General features: G+C 39.8%; 2 protein-coding genes across 2 annotated transcripts; one reads left to right on the forward strand and one right to left on the reverse strand.

Moving 5' to 3' along the window:
* Positions 1 to 9011: 9011 nt before the first annotated feature.
* LOC133526154 (tubulin alpha-1 chain-like) lies at positions 9012 to 10617 on the reverse strand. The gene has a single exon (XM_061862643.1). It carries the CDS (start codon positions 10504 to 10506, stop codon positions 9154 to 9156), a length of 1353 nt encoding a protein of 450 aa, XP_061718627.1. The 5' UTR covers positions 10507 to 10617; the 3' UTR covers positions 9012 to 9153.
* A 219-nt stretch (positions 10618 to 10836) lies between these two features.
* Positions 10837 to 17898, forward strand: LOC133526403 (biogenesis of lysosome-related organelles complex 1 subunit 2-like). Its single transcript, XM_061863031.1, has 4 exons — positions 10837 to 11026; positions 12069 to 12199; positions 12554 to 12665; positions 15495 to 17898. Exons 1-4 carry the CDS (start codon positions 10978 to 10980, stop codon positions 15632 to 15634), a joined length of 432 nt encoding a protein of 143 aa, XP_061719015.1. The 5' UTR covers positions 10837 to 10977; the 3' UTR covers positions 15635 to 17898.

Consider the following 17898-nt stretch of genomic DNA (forward strand, 5'->3'; position numbering starts at 1 on the left):
TGTTCGGTTTCTAGTTTCTAGTTGGTCGTTGAACAGATAAGTAGTAATAGTAAACACTTTATTGCACAAACAAGTACATAACACAGAAAGAATACAGTAAATGTGTACAAAAGCGAACTTATCCCCTTAAGGGATCTCTTCCAGCTAACGTTTAACTAACGCAACTGAGAGAGATACATACGAAATGGTGGTCAAACTAAGAAAATATGTACATGACGGCAAGACTTTAAACAAGTAGCTAACTATAGGAACATAACTAAATACTATAAGATGCATTCTTGCATTCGATGCAAAGACATGTATACAAAATAACTACATAACCATAAAAATATTAATACGTACTTATAAATACATAACTACGTATATAAATAAATATATTAAAATATATATGTTTCTTCCAATTGTAATTAATTTGATAGCCATTTTTGAACGGATATATATATACGAACGCCATACACAAAAGTTATGGCCAGATAACCAGGTATTTGGTCTGTAGTTGTTCAACTTTGATGCCAAATATCTCGAAGACAATGAACTTCGAAGTAAATATGGGATAGCATATTGCTTAAAATAGTTGCTGTTAATATGATAAGCCACAAAAAGCATTAGAAAAGTAAGGGATTCAAATCGAAGATAATTGGTGCCAGGAAGCCCCTTAAAAACGCCGTTTTGTTTGCCGCGACATCTATTGTCGAGTAGCAGTACTGAGAGTTCTGCTACTTTACGCTAGATGTAGACTACGAAAATAATAGTATTTTTGGTAACAAAACCGTTGTATGGAGTGAGGATTTGTTAGACCTGTACCCCAAAAGCATAAAATTGTTGTAGTAATTCACCGAATCGCATTTCACCTTGAATGAAAAAGATATCACTGGATTTTTTTACTTGACGCACTTTTTCCCGTAGCCTTTGACATTAGTATAATTAATTTGTAGTATTTAATTTTTCGTGTAGTATGTTACCGAAGAGGCATTTCGCCGCGATCGACGTTTGTTTGGGACTCTATTTAACTTGATACGTTAATTTGATGCTTGCACTAAAATTAAGTGTTTTTTTTTAAACACGTTTTGTACTTGTAGGATTAAGCCTCAAGTGCTATCAAACTCATTAAAATTTTATCTATGTGACGTTGACGTTGCGTTGAATCACGTCGCCAATACAATATCGAGGTGAAATGCGACTAAAGTAATAAACGATTGAGTCACAACGCGATGTTTAAATGTACGGTCGAGGTGAAATGCGACTAAAACTTATAGCCACTAGAAAAAAAAACTATTGAGACACAATGCGAAAATTAAATAAGAGATCGAGGTGAAATGCGATTCGGTGAATTACTACAACAATTTTATGCTTTTGGGGTACAGGTCTAACAAATCGGAGTGAGCACTCTTGGTCTTCTCCAAATGAGGTTAGAAACAACATTTCGTCATATTTTTAATAGCTGTATTTACTTTAAATCATGTTGCCAAAAATCCGATATTTTACGTACTCATACGTATTTAACTTTTAACATAATACCCTAAGAAATTGTTCGTCTTCAGGCGTAGAAGTTTTTATGCAAAAATAAAATAATTGATAAAATCAAATATTGACATGTCTGTTATCGATGTAACCATAGCGTTATAGGGAGCGTGCATGAACTGTAGGAGGCAGCACAGGAGCCGTCAGATTTTTGGCGCGAGGCGTAAATGTGATGTTTTTTGTTCCGATGTAGCCCACAAGATGGCAGAACCTACTATGCACAATAAAACACGTGACGTGTAAATGTGCATGTTTATGGTTCCGATTCAGGCCACAAGATGGCAGACCCTCCAACGCGCACGGTCCCTATAGATATTTTTAACATTGTATAAAAAGATGGCTACCGCGAAACACATAACAAATACGGTATCTTCTTTGATATATTGGTAGTTTTATATGCTTCTGCCACTGGATACCTACTACAGTTTACCTAAATATATAATATAATAGAGAAATTATGTAATGTTTTATAATTGATTTGGTGATTTACAGCAAGTAGAAATTACATCTTTTGAATTATTAATTTATGGCTCACTTATCGATACCTAACAGATGTTTCATTTTCTCAAACACTAGTTTGTGCCACAAAAACTTGTATGTATTTTTTTCATCTTATATTTAATCACTAGAATAATGCAAACTCTTATTTTGAACAATTAACATCATTTTATATTTACATGTTTTTTAAAGTACAGTTAATAATAAGAAAGGAGGAAGTATATATGTTTCTGCTTATTTTGGTGCAACATGCCACGTCACGTCGTTAACATATCACATTAATATTAAAATTGATTGTTTTTCAATATCAGCGCTTTGTGAAATCGCCGTCCGTGTATATTTTTATAACAACAAATATTATAATAGCTATAAGCGATTTAAGCTTTCGGATTGATATCAAACAAAGTAGTTTGTATTCATATTACATAGTGGAGATAAACCATTTATAAACTACGTGCCCATCAAAGCTCTAATATTCACATCTAAGACGCACATGAACACAACATAACAGAACACAACACGCACACAAACACAACATGCACACGAACAAAACAAAACACGAACATAATAGAACACAACACGCACACGAACACAACAGAAGACTGTATTTTTTCTATGTTTGTGTTGTGTGTCTACGTAGAGGCCGTGGGAAGGGCGCGCAGTTTGATAATGTGTCTATTACTTCCATGTTTGTGTTGCGTCTGCGTAGAGAACGTGGGAAGGCGCAGTTAGTAGTAAAATGTATCTACCCGGAGAATTTCTGAATACCTTTACGAACCTATCTTTGGGACAAAATGAAAATGTTTGCAAATTGATCTTTAACAAAACTAAGTCCCATTAGACTTCCTCCTTGTTTTCACCCGGCATATCCTTTTAGCGAAATGTCCCATCCGCGAAAATATTACTTTAGGAAGGTGAAAAAAAAACGCAATTTTATTGTGAACGCCACATTTGTGACAAAAGTATTTTGCAAAACCGTGATTTTGATTAAGGGACATTTTGCAAATCAGGCAAACTTGCAATATGCAATTGGGGTATTCTGTGTTCTTTTTTTTGGTCCTCAGAAAAAGTGACCGAGTATAGCTTTTTGTATTATTTTAAATTTTTTCATGTAAAATATTATCTATAGCTAGAAAGACATACAATAGCACTCGACTTTATTTATGATAGAAGGAACTTTAGGTAATGTTGCTTCAGAAGTAGCTAAACGGGCGAGGTGTTCTAAATTATCTACAAGCCCTTGTTGTTTATTTGTTCAAATGGTCGAAAGTAGCTCCAAGATATTGGTGTCGTCTGTACTGCAGCAACAAAAATAGTTCTATGCCATATTTTAATCTCTAGTCAACGAATCATGGAATATCTAAACTGAACTATTTCTAACTTAGTCGGTAAGATCAAAGTCATATACACGGTGCCCGTGAGACGGAAAGATTTTAACAGTATATTCCGGATCGTATTTGGAGACAAAAATGTCATATTATCTTATTTTTAATTCATTTATTTATTTTATTTTTATTTATTTTTATTACAAGGAGATAAAACAGAAGCATACAAGTCAAGAACAATATAGACAGTATATACGTAACTAGTACAGTATAGATTATGATGATTCCTTAAACATATCTCACTGAGAACATAAGTGGTATCAGAATGTAAACCTAGCAACATGCAAACTCTAATTTAACTATTTCCGCTACAAAATCTATATGCATTTACAACGAATCCTACTTCTTATTGTTTTATTTTGTACAATTTTGTCACAGCAGCCTTGAATGAGGCACGGGAGCATGAGAATAAATCTACACTTGAAAGTAACTTGTTGTGGTGGTCGCAAAATCTGTGTATAGGAGCCCGTTTGCCTGAGTTGGAACGCGTAATCGGTAAGCTAAATAAGTGTTTGGACCTGGTCAACTTCTGCGGAGTGCGGAACTGTAAGGCTGCGAGGAGCTGCGGGCAGTCTACATCGGCTACACAGATGTTGCGCAGCATCACTGCGTCAGCAACGGCACGTCGGTTCTCCAGAGAAAGCATATTATACCTGATCAAAAGATCAGCGTATGAACAACGTGGACTCTTCATTTTAAAATTCAGAAAACGAAGGAATTTCTTCTGCACCATCTCTATTTTATCAATGTAAATTTGATAGTATGGGTTCCACGCTACTGAAGCATACTCAAGATACGATCTCACCAGTGATTGATATAGAAGAATAAGAGTGTCTTGCTTTTTGAATGGTTTGGACGTACGTATTAGGAAGCCGAGCATTTGGTACGCTTTTTTTACAACGCTGTCTACGTGTACATCAAGAGTTAGTTTAGAGTCTAAGTGCAAGCCTAAATCACGTATACATTCAGTAGTTTCCAGACGGTGTTGATTTATATGATATGAGTTATGAATTATGTGTTTCTTTTTTGTGAATATCATATGTTTACATTTGTTGAACGCTAGAGATAATTTATTTTTTATGCAATAGTTATAAAGCTTATTTAAGTCACCTTGTAGTAAGGTAGTGTCTTCATGACTTTGCACCCTTTTATAGATTTTGAGATCGTCAGCATATAATAGGACGTCACTATGTTCGAAGCAGGACGAGATATCATTGATAAATACAACAAATAACAGGGGCCCTAAAATTGACCCCTGAGGTACGCCAGACGTTACGGCTGTAGGTGACGATGTGAACCCATTCACTACAACAAATTGTGTGCGATTCTGTAAGTATGAGGCAAACCACCTGAGAAGATTCCCTTTTATACCGTTGTAGGAGAGCTAGTTCGCCTAGTTTCAGAGTTAATGCCAATAAAAAAAAACCTTTTTTATTGTGTTTCAGTGCATAACGCCTTTTTGATGACGATGTCGCCACTATGGGTCTTAGTCGTCCTTATTAACAGATGTGAAAATTACATGAAACACTTTGAATACACTTTTGAGTTGAGTTTTTACGAAAAAAATGTTAACAATTCATATTAATCCATAAATTTTCGAAGCACATGAACTTACTATGTATAAAAACATACAAAAATTAAAAAATAAAACCTAAGAAAAAAATTTTTTTTGGCTGAATTGACAAAAATTTGTATAACATTTTTTCCTTAGGAATACGTGTTTAATTTTTTCCGTTTCCTCGCGGGCACCTTGTACACAGGGTGATTCACGAGACGTGAGCAGGACTAGGCCAATTTACTGAGTAAATGTTAATGGATCGCTCACCATCATATTAAAGTAAAACAGTCACATTTTTTTCCTGTTTTTTTTTTTTAATTTTATGTTAAAAAAAAATTTATCAACTACAATCATGGACACCCTACAACACTTAATTAATAAAGATAAAACCTGTTCAACCGTTAACAGGATAAAGATTATGAAGAAATAAAAATGTCACAATTGGCTGAGATACGATTTTTCTAAAGTAACCAATTTGACACTTGTCATGGATTAAACAAAAACTAACAGAAGTATTCTAATTGTAGGCTGACCATGAATTTCGCAAAACAAAAAAAAAATTTAACGGTAAAAAATTAATTAACGTTAATCTCACAAATGCTGATTAGGAACAGTTATAACTTAGTGAATGCGCAGGCTTGATCCTGCTCACGTCTCCTGAATCACCTGGCATAGTCTTAGTAAGATGTGTAAAGTCTAAGACAATTTCGTACTTAGATTTTGACAGGTAAACGAGATGGCGCTGTACAGCGCCATACATTTTGCGGTAACTCTGACTGTCAAAAGTTGACGTTTGACGACTGGCTACTTGACTGTTTTATGGAAATAATGTCAAACGATCTTGATTTTCCTGAGGATCAAACGTCTATATAGGACTCATGGCATTTAAGCAACACAAAGGTCAGAAATGAGAGTTGAAGTCTGACGCTCGCACTCGACGATTGAAACGCCTCAACAAAATGATAAGGTGATGTGACGTCACATCATATAAGTCTGTCCTAAATGTATGGAAGAAATATTGCGTTTGTGTATAGTTGTCATACAATTTATTTTTCAATAAAATGTAAGGAATCGAATGGTACTGTTTTCTTTTCTATTTTTGAAAGACAAAAAAAATGTTTTTTTTTGAGATTTCGGAGCCTTGTATTTTTTTATAATCTCAATATACTTTTTTAAATTCCTATTTTTTATAATGGATGGCTCATTTTCTATCCATGTAACTAAATTTTGTTATAATATTCAACATGTGTCAAGTACCCAATTCAGTGACCGCAAAACATATGGCGCAGTACAGCGCCATCTTTTTTGGTAATCAAAATAAGGGGCACTTTTTTTTCTTAGACTTTACCTCTCTATTACAATCAATTCTTTGGTTGTATGTTTAGTTATCATAATGGATACATGTTTATTATTGTACTTTATTAATAAAGAGATGCGATGTTGATTTTTGTTTCATTTACTACGTAATCATAACTAAAGATTTTAAAGACTCAGGGAAAGATAAATTTGCAGCGATTTTGATAGCACAGGCTGTGCAAGTGTTATTTTAAACGTCAAACTTCTATAAAATTTTGACGTTTAAAATAACACTTGCACAGATTAAAATCGCTGCCGAGTTAGCTTGGTCTCACTTTAACTTGATTTTTTTTAATTGTTTAACTCGACTATTGATTTTAATTGTAAAAGCCGTCCTCTTTCAGTCTGTTATACATTTATACATAATTATACACCTATAGGCTTCGAGCAACACAGGGAAGGGAGACGGCATTCATACTATTTCCCCTCTGCCAAAGCATTGGCACAACTGTGCCTATGGCAGTGCATGTTGTGACTCGTCCGTACACAAAAAGAGATCGAAGTGTGCAAGATTTGTCTTTGACGTGTGTTTTTTTTCTATGTATTAGTGTCGTCATTACAGATTGGATTTTGTATGTAGTGAGTGAGAAGTGCGACTGTATGCACGTTACCCCCCCGCTAAAAATGGCAGTAAGATATCGCTTAGGCTCCTCACTTGCGACGTGTCGGAAGCCGTGTTGCTCGAAGCCTAATATATAACTTGAGCCATAAAAAATTGATTCGATTGACTTTCTGCGGCAGCATGGATATTTTTCAATTTTACAAGCTTTTATCTTGGAGTGTAATTATGTATGTACAGTCGAGGAACTTGATTCTTTTAGCAGTTAACGTGTCACGTTACAATGGACAGCTCTTACTATAAGTATGTACAGCCAAATTTACTTGAACCGCAAGTTGCTAAAGAATCAATTTCCGCGACCGTACCTATGTTTGTACGAGTCAAATCATGCAAGTTAAATTTGACCCACTTCCTGGTTCCGATGAATCTGAAAATTGACATACATATATGCATTTTTATGTCGGATGACAATGCAATATTATGGTAGTCACGTCTGAAAATATTGATACGAAAAGTGCCAAAATATGTATGTATATGGGCAATAAAGTCGTGTACTTATACATATTTTTGGCACTTTTTTCGTATCGATATTTTCAGACGTGACTGTACCATCGAGCTGATCTGATGATGGAGACAGGAAGTGGCCTTAGGAACTCTGTGATAAAACAACGCAACCTAACCTACCTACCTATTGATTTAGTATGACGTTCATAAAACATTGCACTTTGGGGAAAAAAGCGTAGGTAAGTAGGTAATAGGTTCGGTTCATTAGGTAGCTTTGCGGTGTTGACGAAAGCGGAGACCAAAAGTTTGTTTTCGTCCGAAAAAAAGGCTATAATTTATTCTGACGAAAAAGGAATCAGATGAATATGTCTTAGATCCTTTCAAACCTAGATACTATACTTGCGGGTACTTCCTTGAACGCCAAGGACGACCAAATGCCACGTGATTTGAGTCGTTCCCGGGGAACCATCACCAGGATTATAGCGAAATCGGCAACGTTTCCATATTTTTCCTATTTATATAAAGTAAGACAAACTGACCATCACAATATAAATTCCTAAGAATTTACCACGCGTAGTTTTAAATGAAATTGTATATTGTGAGATAATCAAATAAATCATATCATATCATATGCACATCCCTTTTGTCCGAGTCTGCCTAAAACGTAGTCTGACTAATTCGCATTATGACAAAACTTCATTTGAAATTCGCTATTCGTCTAAATCGCTATTGACCTATTACTTATATTACCTATTTCGCAATATGTCTCGAACGCAGTAAGCCTAAGTAGCTGTTTGTCCATTTCGCGATACGCCTAATTACCAGTGGAAGCTCGATCTACGCCCTAAACGCGTTTGTTCGGTGTAGCGAAATTCGTAGTCTTTTTTCCCCCCAAAGTGTAATGTTTTCAGGGTAGTCACAATTAGTCAATAGGTAGGTTAGGTTCGTTAGTTAGCTTCAGATATGCCCGGAGGGCAAACTTCCCAGAAATAGGAGCCCCGCTTTAAGAGGAATTGTTTTTGGAAAATAAACTATTAGAAAAAATCTATTATATGTAAAAACGTAATACATAAGTATAAGTCTCACTGTGCCAGATTCGCTTTTGGACAATAATGCAAGAGGCCTAAGTCTTCTTGTGCCTGATTCGCATTTGGGCAAAAACTCATTAGGCCTAAGTCTTAGTGCGACTATTTCGCGGTTGGTCTAGGCATGACGCGAATTAGTCAGACTACCGTTTTAGGCAGACCCGGACAAAAGGTGCACATCATCTCCCGATATCGCTGGCGATGGCGGCAAGTGCTGGAACGAGCCGAACCCTATTAGCTTTTTAATAAACAAGCATCACTCAAACGTCGAGGTCCCGTGCGCAAGTCAAGTAAGTAAACCTTACTCGAAAGTGAAGGTTACTTTGACAGCGTCCGCCATAACAGAGGGCCTACCGCGAACCACGTTCGACGTATTGCCTCTGTCGCACTTGTAAATTCGTACGTAAGTATGACAGAGGCAGCACGTCGAACGTAGTTCGCGGTGCCTTGTGTCCTTGGCGTGGGCACGACTAGTAACGACGACTTTAGGTGTTCTTGGCGTTCAAAAGGTTAATTCGTCATGGGGTATCATCAAAACTACCAAGTACAGGTAAAAGCAACGCCCAAATTTAATAAATATAGATCAAAAAGTTAATATGTGCACACATGAAAAGTAAAATCACGTAGTTTTAGACCTAAGAGAACCAAAAACGTCCTAACATAAAATATAAAATATATTGTTCCTTCCTAATATTCCTCGCCGCCTTCGCCCTCGCCTTCCCCGGAGTCCATGCCGACCTCCTCGTAGTCCTTCTCGAGCGCCGCCAGGTCCTCACGCGCTTCCGAGAACTCTCCCTCCTCCATACCTTCACCTACGTACCAGTGGACAAACGCTCGCTTTGCGTACATGAGGTCAAACTTGTGGTTGAGGCGTGACCACGCTTCGGCGATGGCTGTCGTATTAGACAACATGCACACGGCTCTCTGTACTTTAGCCAGATCCCCGCCCGGAACAACTGTCGGCGGCTGGTAGTTGATCCCAACTTTAAATCCGGTCGGACACCAATCTACGAATTGGATTGTGCGCTTCGTCTTTATCGTGCCTATCGCCGCGTTTACGTCCTTCGGCACCACGTCCCCGCGGTATAACATGCAGCACGCCATGTACTTCCCGTGCCGCGGATCGCATTTCACCATCTGATTTGCCGGCTCGAAGCACGCGTTGGTGATCTCCGCGACGGACAGCTGCTCGTGGTACGCCTTCTCGGCGGAGATGACGGGCGCGTACGTGACTAGCGGGAAGTGGATACGAGGATACGGCACCAAGTTGGTCTGGAACTCGGTCAAATCCACGTTTAGCGCGCCGTCGAATCGTAGCGAGGCAGTGATGGAGGATACGATCTGTCCGATCAAGCGGTTCAAGTTGGTGTAGGTCGGCCGCTCGATATCCAAGTTTCTCCTGCAGATGTCGTAGATAGCTTCGTTGTCAACCATGAAGGCGGCGTCGGAGTGCTCCAGCGTCGTGTGCGTGGTTAGGATAGAATTGTAAGGCTCCACGACCGCGGTGGAGATCTGTGGCGCGGGGTAGATGGCGAACTCTAGCTTGGACTTTTTCCCGTAGTCGACGGAGAGCCGCTCCATGAGGAGCGAGGCGAAGCCGGAGCCGGTGCCGCCGCCGAACGAGTGGAAGATGAGGAAGCCTTGCAGGCCCGTGCATTGGTCGGCCAGCTTGCGCACCCTGTCGAGCACTAGGTCCACGATCTCCTTGCCGATGGTGTAGTGTCCACGCGCGTAGTTGTTGGCGGCGTCCTCCTTGCCGGTGATGAGCTGCTCGGGGTGGAACAGCTGGCGGTACGTGCCCGTGCGCACCTCGTCCACCACCGTGGGCTCCAGGTCGATGAACACGGCACGCGGCACGTGCTTGCCCGCGCCCGTCTCGCTGAAAAACGTATTAAACGAGTCGTCACCGCCGCCCACGGTCTTGTCCGACGGCATCTGCCCGTCCGGCTGGATGCCATGCTCCAGGCAGTACAACTCCCAGCAGGCGTTACCGATTTGAACGCCGGCCTGTCCGCCGTGAATAGATATACACTCACGCATTCTTGATTATATGTGATTACTAGTTATTAACTTAAACTAAAAAAAACTTATTCTTTTGCTATGGGTTCCTTCTGGTTTCACTCCAAAATACGAACTAAACAAAATAGACGGTCATATGGAATCTAATTCAAATTAAACAGCTGAGATTTGAAAATTTATTAAAAAAAAAAAAATATGCCAGTATTTTCGATGGGAAGACAAGAGAGGGACAGACATATTGACTAAAGAGAGATAGACACAATGCTTGCATCATTTTAGTTAAAAGCAGGATAGTGAATAGAATGTCCAAAATCCTTTACGATGTGGCGACACTGGAAACATTTCAAAAATACCAATATTGTCTATAGAAATGAAATGTCATTCTGTCACATCTCATGACAACACAACAATTCATAAATATCATTTATTGGTTGTGGAACTAAGAATTAAGTTTTGTTATAAAAACTAAAAAAACTTTTAATTCTAAGCAGAATGTCAGACGAAGACATCGAGAAATGGATGAAAGATGGCCGCAACAAAGGTGACTATTATATTATACATTAGTTTGAAGAAATGTTGTACTTTTTGATCAAGTGAGTGTAAGAAATACGCTTTTGCCTTTTAGAAGTATATCGGGCTTCTATATATAGTGGCTAGGTGATCTATTTGGTGTTGGAATAATAATCACTTTTATATCTGACTCCGTATATTGAATAATACTAGTTAACTGTACAATCAAGGCGAATATCACAGTTGACAATACCGCCATAGAAACTGTCGATAAATACGTATATTTGGGACAAGAGATAGTGACCGGGAAGAGTAACCAAACCAATGAGATCAACAGACGCGTACGACTAGCCTGGGCAGCGCGTACGACTAGCCTGGGCAGCCTATTCGAATTTAGAGTTTGCCTTCAAAATGAAATTTAAGGCCGAACATAAAGCCCGCATATTTGACCAATGTATCCTGCCAGTTCTCACTTATGGAGCTGAAACCTGGGTCTTCACCAAGGACATACTACATAAGTTAAGCATTGTCCAACGGGCGCTAGAGAGAAAACTAGTTGGGATCACATTGAGAGACCGTAAAACGAATGAGTGGCTGAGACAGAAGAGCAAGGTCGCCGATGTTGTAAAACGCGTAGCCAGACTGAAGTGGGAATGGGCCGGTCATATAGCACGAAAAACCGATTCGTGGAGCAAACGTCTACTGGAGTGGCGACCATGGGGGGAGGAACGTCCTCAAAGTAGACCCCAGATGTGTTGGGATGACGACGTCAAAAGGACTGCGGGGAAGAAGTGGCTCCAGGTCGTACAGAACCGTGACGAGTGGCATAAAATGAAGGATGCCTACACCCGAAGGGTAGAGAAGGGCTAAAGAAGAACTGTACAATGGTTCGGGCGGGACTGGCGTTCTGTTGCTACGTAAAGCTAATAAAGCTTTTAGCTAGTCAGCTCATATCGTGGTACACGCGTGCTTAAATATGAGCTGACATAGCTAAACTGTTCCTATAGCCTAGTTGCTTATATAGGACTCAAGGGTAAAAAGGTAGATGTTTCCTAAGGCATGTAACTTGTCAGATTTACAGGTGTCAACCAGCTGCTCGAGCTTCGAGGTGCTGGACCCGCACGATCCGGTGATCAGCCGGCTCGCCACGCAGCTCTTCAAGCGCACCAATGACTACCTACAAGGAGAAATGTCTGCGGGACAGGTTGGTAAAATAATACTGTAAACTTGCTATATGTCGTACCATGCTAATCATAGGTTGAAAAACCGGACAAGTGCGAGTCGGACTCGCCCACCGAGGGTTCCGTACTTTTTAGTATTTGTTGTTATAGCGGCAACAGAAATACGTCATCTGTGAAAATTTCAACTGTCTGGCTATCACGGTTCATGAGATACAGCCTGGTGACACACGGACGGACAGCGGAGTCTTAGTAATTGGGTCCCGTTTTACCCTTTGGGTACGGAACCCTAAAAATGGGATAAAATCAAAACTTTTAACATGTCAAATATGTTTATTGTTGTTGTTTATTGAAAAGTTGACTATTTGATTATATTTCAGGACCACTACATTTTGCTCGAGCAGATCAACCGACTCACAATAACCAAGTATGCTGACCTTCGCAACCTGGCAGTGAACCTGGGCAAAACGCTTAATGAGTATAATGAAATATGTAAGTCTCTTCAACCATGTTTTGGTTAACAATATCAATATAGTTAATTGAACGATTAGCTTGGATAGATTGTGGTAAAACCATTGCAAAACGATTATAGGGACCGTGCGCGTTGGAGGGTCTGCCATCTTGTGGCCTGAATCGGAACCATAAACATGCACATTTACACGTCACGTGTTTTCTTGTGCATAGTAGGTTCTGGCATCTTGTGGGCTACATCGGAACAAAAAACATCACATTTACGCCTCGCGCCAAAAATCTGACGGCTCCTGTGCTGCCTGCTACAGTTCATGCACGCTCCCTATAAAACTGGGCCAATAATCAATTCATTTTAAATAATGGATATAATAATCTATTTTTAGAATTTAAGATGAATTATAAATTTCAGATCAAGCCGTAAAATGCGTTAAGTAGTTCTGGAGAACCCCAAAGCCGTAGCTCGTTTACCCGTTGAGTTCCTTGCGTCCGCTCTCACCCCAATGTGTTCATTGTTTCACTGTGCACGACTTTTTTTTTTTTTTTTTATACTACGTCAGTGGCAAACAAGCATACGGCCTGCCTGATGGTAAGCAGTATCCGTAGCCTATGTACGCCTGCAACTCCAGAGGAGTTACATGCGCGTTGCCGACCCTAACCCCCTCCCACCCTCGTTGAGCTCTGGCAACCTTACTCACCGGCAGGCGCACAACACTGATTAGGGTCTAGTGTTATTTGGCTGCGATTTTCTGTAAGGTGGAGGTACTTCCCCAGTTGGGCTCTGCTCTAGATCTGGAATGACATCCGCTGTGCTGTGCCCTACCACACAAAGCGAGATGACATTCACAATGTCCATACCTCTCTTGTGGACGTAGTTTAAGGACATACCCGGGTCCATCTGACTTGACGTTGAGATTTAAGTGTCGATCCAGTAGCCTCAAATCTATCCGATGTTAGATTAAATTTGTGCTTGTACTCATTCAAAGTCGAAAACGCCGACGAACAGTCACAAGAACGATTGTTAAAAAAAAGGCCCGGATGCAAAACGTTCGTTGTTACCCGTGACACCTTTCTCATTTGTCTTTAAAAATTTTTACAGTAGAGGTCGAGATTAAAAGAGAATTTATCACTGGCCCTCTCTGTAACTTCTGCTCTACTTTGTCCGTATGTACACCGTGGTCTGGTAAAACCCAACAGATTTTAACCACCCATTCCTAATGTCATAAGGAGCAAAAAATATTTTACAGTACATATGGTGCTACTTTATAGCACTAGTGCGAAAACTAGCATATTACGTTACTGTGTCGAACATTTTAAGGGCCATATGTACTGTAAAACGTTGTACGATACATGTGCGAATAGGTAATTCGCAACTCGTGTCGATTTAAAACACTCCCTTTCGGTCGGTCGTGTTTTAATTTATCGCCACTTGTTTCGAATTTCCTATTTTTCGCACTTGTATCGTAATGTACTAATATGACTTGTACTCAATTTTTTTTTTATGTTCGCATTACTGCATACGACACGTTATTTTTTTTTTTACATCTTGGCGTAAACGGCCAGTGTAGACGTGTCTCAGCCGAGGCGGCGCGCGCGTTTTTCTCGACGCGCTGCCTTCGCCGAGACATGTCTACACTAGGCGGATTGTGCGCGAGGAAATTTCCTCACGCGTATGCTCGCTGTGTGGACCCGCCTAATAGAAAACATCCATGACCCAGGTCCAATATCTGTGCTCATAACACAAATAAATGCGGGTACCGCGATTCGAACCCGGGACCATCGGCTTGATAGGCAGGGTCACTACCCATTAGGCCAGACTGGTCGTCCATCACTATGTCATGACTGTTTTCTTCGCCTTTTGACGACGTCACATACTCATATTGTCTTATCAAACCTTCCTCTACCTATCATTTAACATATTCACTGTCAGCGACCCGCTAGGCGGGTTCTGTGTACGTAGGCGGTTTTGCTATATATTTGGACCCGGGTACGTCCTTAAACTACGTCCAAAAGAGAGGTATGGGCATTGTGAATGTCATCTCGCTCTGTGTGGTAGGGCACAGCACAGCGGATGTCATTCCAGATCTAGAGCAGAGCCCGACTGGGGAAGTACCTCCACCTTACAGAAAACAGCAGCCAAATAACACTAGACCCTACTCATAGTGTTGTGTTCCTGCCGGTGAGTAAGGTTGCCAGAGCTCAACGAGGGGGGGGCGGGTTTAGGGTCGGCAACGCGCATGTAACTCCTCTAGAGTTGCAGGCGTACATAGGCTACGGAGACTGCTTACCATCAGGCGGGCCGTATGCTTGTTTGCCACCGACGTAGTATATATAAAATAAAAAAATGGGTTTTCCCGTGTTATTAACTTTAACCGGCTCGTAGCTCGCGCTATGTTTTTAACACATTCACTGCCGGGAACCCACCTGGTGGGCGCTCGTGAACTTTGTTCAGATGCCGGACAACCCGCTGGGCGGGTTGTTTTGCACGCAGCTATAGACCACCGGTTTCTGGGGTAGTGCGCCGTTTTTTGTCTGGCAGTGAATGTGTTAACTGTGTGTATATATATATATATATTATACTATGTCGGTGGCAAACAAGCATACGGCCCGCCTGATGGTAAGCAGTATCCGTAGCCTATGTACGCCTGCAACTCCAGAGGAGCTACATGCGCGTTGCCGACCCTAACCCCCTCCCCCCCTCGTTGAGCTCTGGCAACCTCACTCACCGGCAGGAACACAACACTATGAGTAGGGTCTAGTGTTATTTGGCTGCGATTTTCTATATTGACGTATTCTGGCAAATAAATATTTATATTCTAATATTTTTTTAATTGTATGTTTACCTTTTCTCAGACAACACTCAAATCCGGCCGCTGTTGCAGCAGATAGACGCCATCGACGCGCAGGTATCCAAGTTCGAAGCCAGCGCGTACCGCCTTGACGCCTACACCAAGCAGCTCAAACAGCGCTTCAAGGAACTCGAGGACAAGTAGCCAAACTAGACTTCCACCAATAAACAGCTGCCAGGCGCGCACGCGAACTAGTCTAATTACAGATGCGCTATCGGAAAGTTAATCAAATTGTAAACAGCACATTGAAAATTTGGGGAAATCGAAATATGCCAATTTTTCACATTGAAAAATTTTCGGTGTATTTTCGTATCATGTGGATGGAAATTTTCCGTTTCCAAAATGAAAGTTTCCTATGATATATAATATATATCCTAATATTTCCGAGTTTTTTGAAAGATTCCGCAAGTTCTGTAAGTCTAATTACGTTGTTCTTGAAATAGTTGACTTTTTTCCAGGTCCAGTGGACCATTTTAGTAGGTATAGTTCGTTTCATACACGATGACGCGCATAATTGTCAAATCTAACCTACAATAACATGACATTACGCGTCCAGCAACGCGTCTTCGTGAGTGACACGATCTATAGTCCAGTAAGAACACCGCATTATGAAGCGTTTATGAAAATCAAATCACAAAATAAATCAATTTTATAAGGACATAAATAAATAAATATTATAGGGACATTCTTACACAAATTGACTAAGTCCCACGGTAAGCTCAAGAAGGCTTGTGCTGTGGGCATCAGACAACGATATATATAATATAAAAATACCTAAATATTAGGTCATTACCTATGAAATTGGCGTTTTGTATGGAGAACTTAAAGAAATTCTATTTTTCATACAATCAAATTTGCGAATTGTTTTGTGATGGCATTTTCAAACCAAACAAATTTTTGCCAGTATCTGAGACATTTTTAAGGCACATTTTCTATCTCATATATTTTTTTAAATCTGTCCCGTCAGAAAAATATAAGTCATTTAAATACTCGATCCGGCAGCACATGAAAAGAGCTGTTTTCAGGGCGGTATTCTGAATACATAAAACAATAAAAGTAGCAAATGATTGTATGTAAAATCGTTGTTATGTAGCGCACTAATGGAATTAAAAAATACTTAGAAGTTACTATTAAAATAAATAAACTATGACATGACTAATACTTATGAACAAAAACGCCAATTTCATAGGTAATGACCGAATACATAGAAAAAAATCCATGACTGATAAACAAATATCTGTGCTCATCACAAATAAATGCCCTTACCGGGATTCTAATTTTCTGTACAAAACATTCTGCCGATTTTTGCGGGGTTGGGCACGTCAAATGTATGACTATTTGTACGTTATGTACAAATATATTAAAATTTTCGGTTTCCTAGTAGATATTTTAGATTAAATAAGTATATGTTATGATATGATCAGTAATAAAAAGTATTTTTAGGGTTCCGTAGCCAAATGGCAAAAAACGGAACCCTTATAGATTCGTCATGTCCGTCTGTCTGTCCGATTCTGTCACAGCCACTTTTTAGTTTTTAATGTAGGGACTAGCCGTTAAACAGCGAAATGGCATGACATATCGCTCGATTTGACATTTCTGAAGCAAAGAGAATTTGAAATAGAGATGGATTGTCAAAGAAAACTTTTTAGCCACAGTAAATTTACTGCCATCTTTCGACACATGATTAAAGCCATCGCTCGAAACGATGCCGCTATACCTTTGATCTATTAGAGTGCGCCACTTTTGATATTTAACAAATTTAACACATATCAGTGAAAGAATAAGGATCAAAGTCGAGTGGCGTTCTAAAAGTTTTAATTATGTGTCGAAAGATGTTAGTAAATTTACTGGGGCTACAAAGTTTTCTTTGACAATCCACCTCTATTTCAAATTCTCTTTGATGAGAGATTGTTAAAAAAAATATTGCGGCTTAATTTAGATCAAACTTAGAAACGAATACCAAACTGTTGATTGACATTGTTGTATATTTTAAATAGAATTAAGTGGTATTTGTATTTATTTATGTGTTGCGATAATATTAAGAAAATAAAAAAAAGCGCTGGTGGCCTAGCGGTAAGAGCGTGCGACTTTCAATCCGGAAGTCACGGCTTCAAACCCCGGCTCGCACCAATGAGTTTTTAGGAACTTATGTACGAAATATTATTGATATTTACCAGTCGCTTTTCGGTGAAGGAAAACATCGTGAGGAAACCGGACTAATCCCAATAAGGCCTAGTTTACCCTCTGGGTTGGAAGGTTAGATGGCAGTCGCTTTCGTAAAAACTAGTGCCTACGCCAATCTTGGGGATTAGTTGTCAAGCGGACCCCAGGCTCCCAAGAGCCGTGGCAAAAATGCCGGGACAACGCGAGGAAGATGCATAATAATATTAATAAAATAATAAAACTTT

This window comes from Cydia pomonella, chromosome 1 (genome assembly GCF_033807575.1).
Source record: "Cydia pomonella isolate Wapato2018A chromosome 1, ilCydPomo1, whole genome shotgun sequence".
NCBI classification, from domain to species: Eukaryota; Metazoa; Arthropoda; class Insecta; order Lepidoptera; family Tortricidae; genus Cydia; species Cydia pomonella.

What these genes read in the sequence shown, in the direction of transcription:
- LOC133526154 (XM_061862643.1), bottom strand. Translation starts at nt 10,506, where the DNA reads ATGCGTGAGTGTATATCTATTCACGGCGGACAGGCCGGCGTTCAAATC.
- LOC133526403 (XM_061863031.1), top strand. Translation starts at nt 10,978, where the DNA reads ATGTCAGACGAAGACATCGAGAAATGGATGAAAGATGGCCGCAACAAA. An exon ending in GAAAGATGGCCGCAACAAAG is followed by an intron (nt 11,027 to 12,068) that starts GTGACTATTATA and finishes GTAACTTGTCAG; the next exon opens with ATTTACAGGTGTCAACCAGC. An exon ending in GAGAAATGTCTGCGGGACAG is followed by an intron (nt 12,200 to 12,553) that starts GTTGGTAAAATA and finishes ATTATATTTCAG; the next exon opens with GACCACTACATTTTGCTCGA.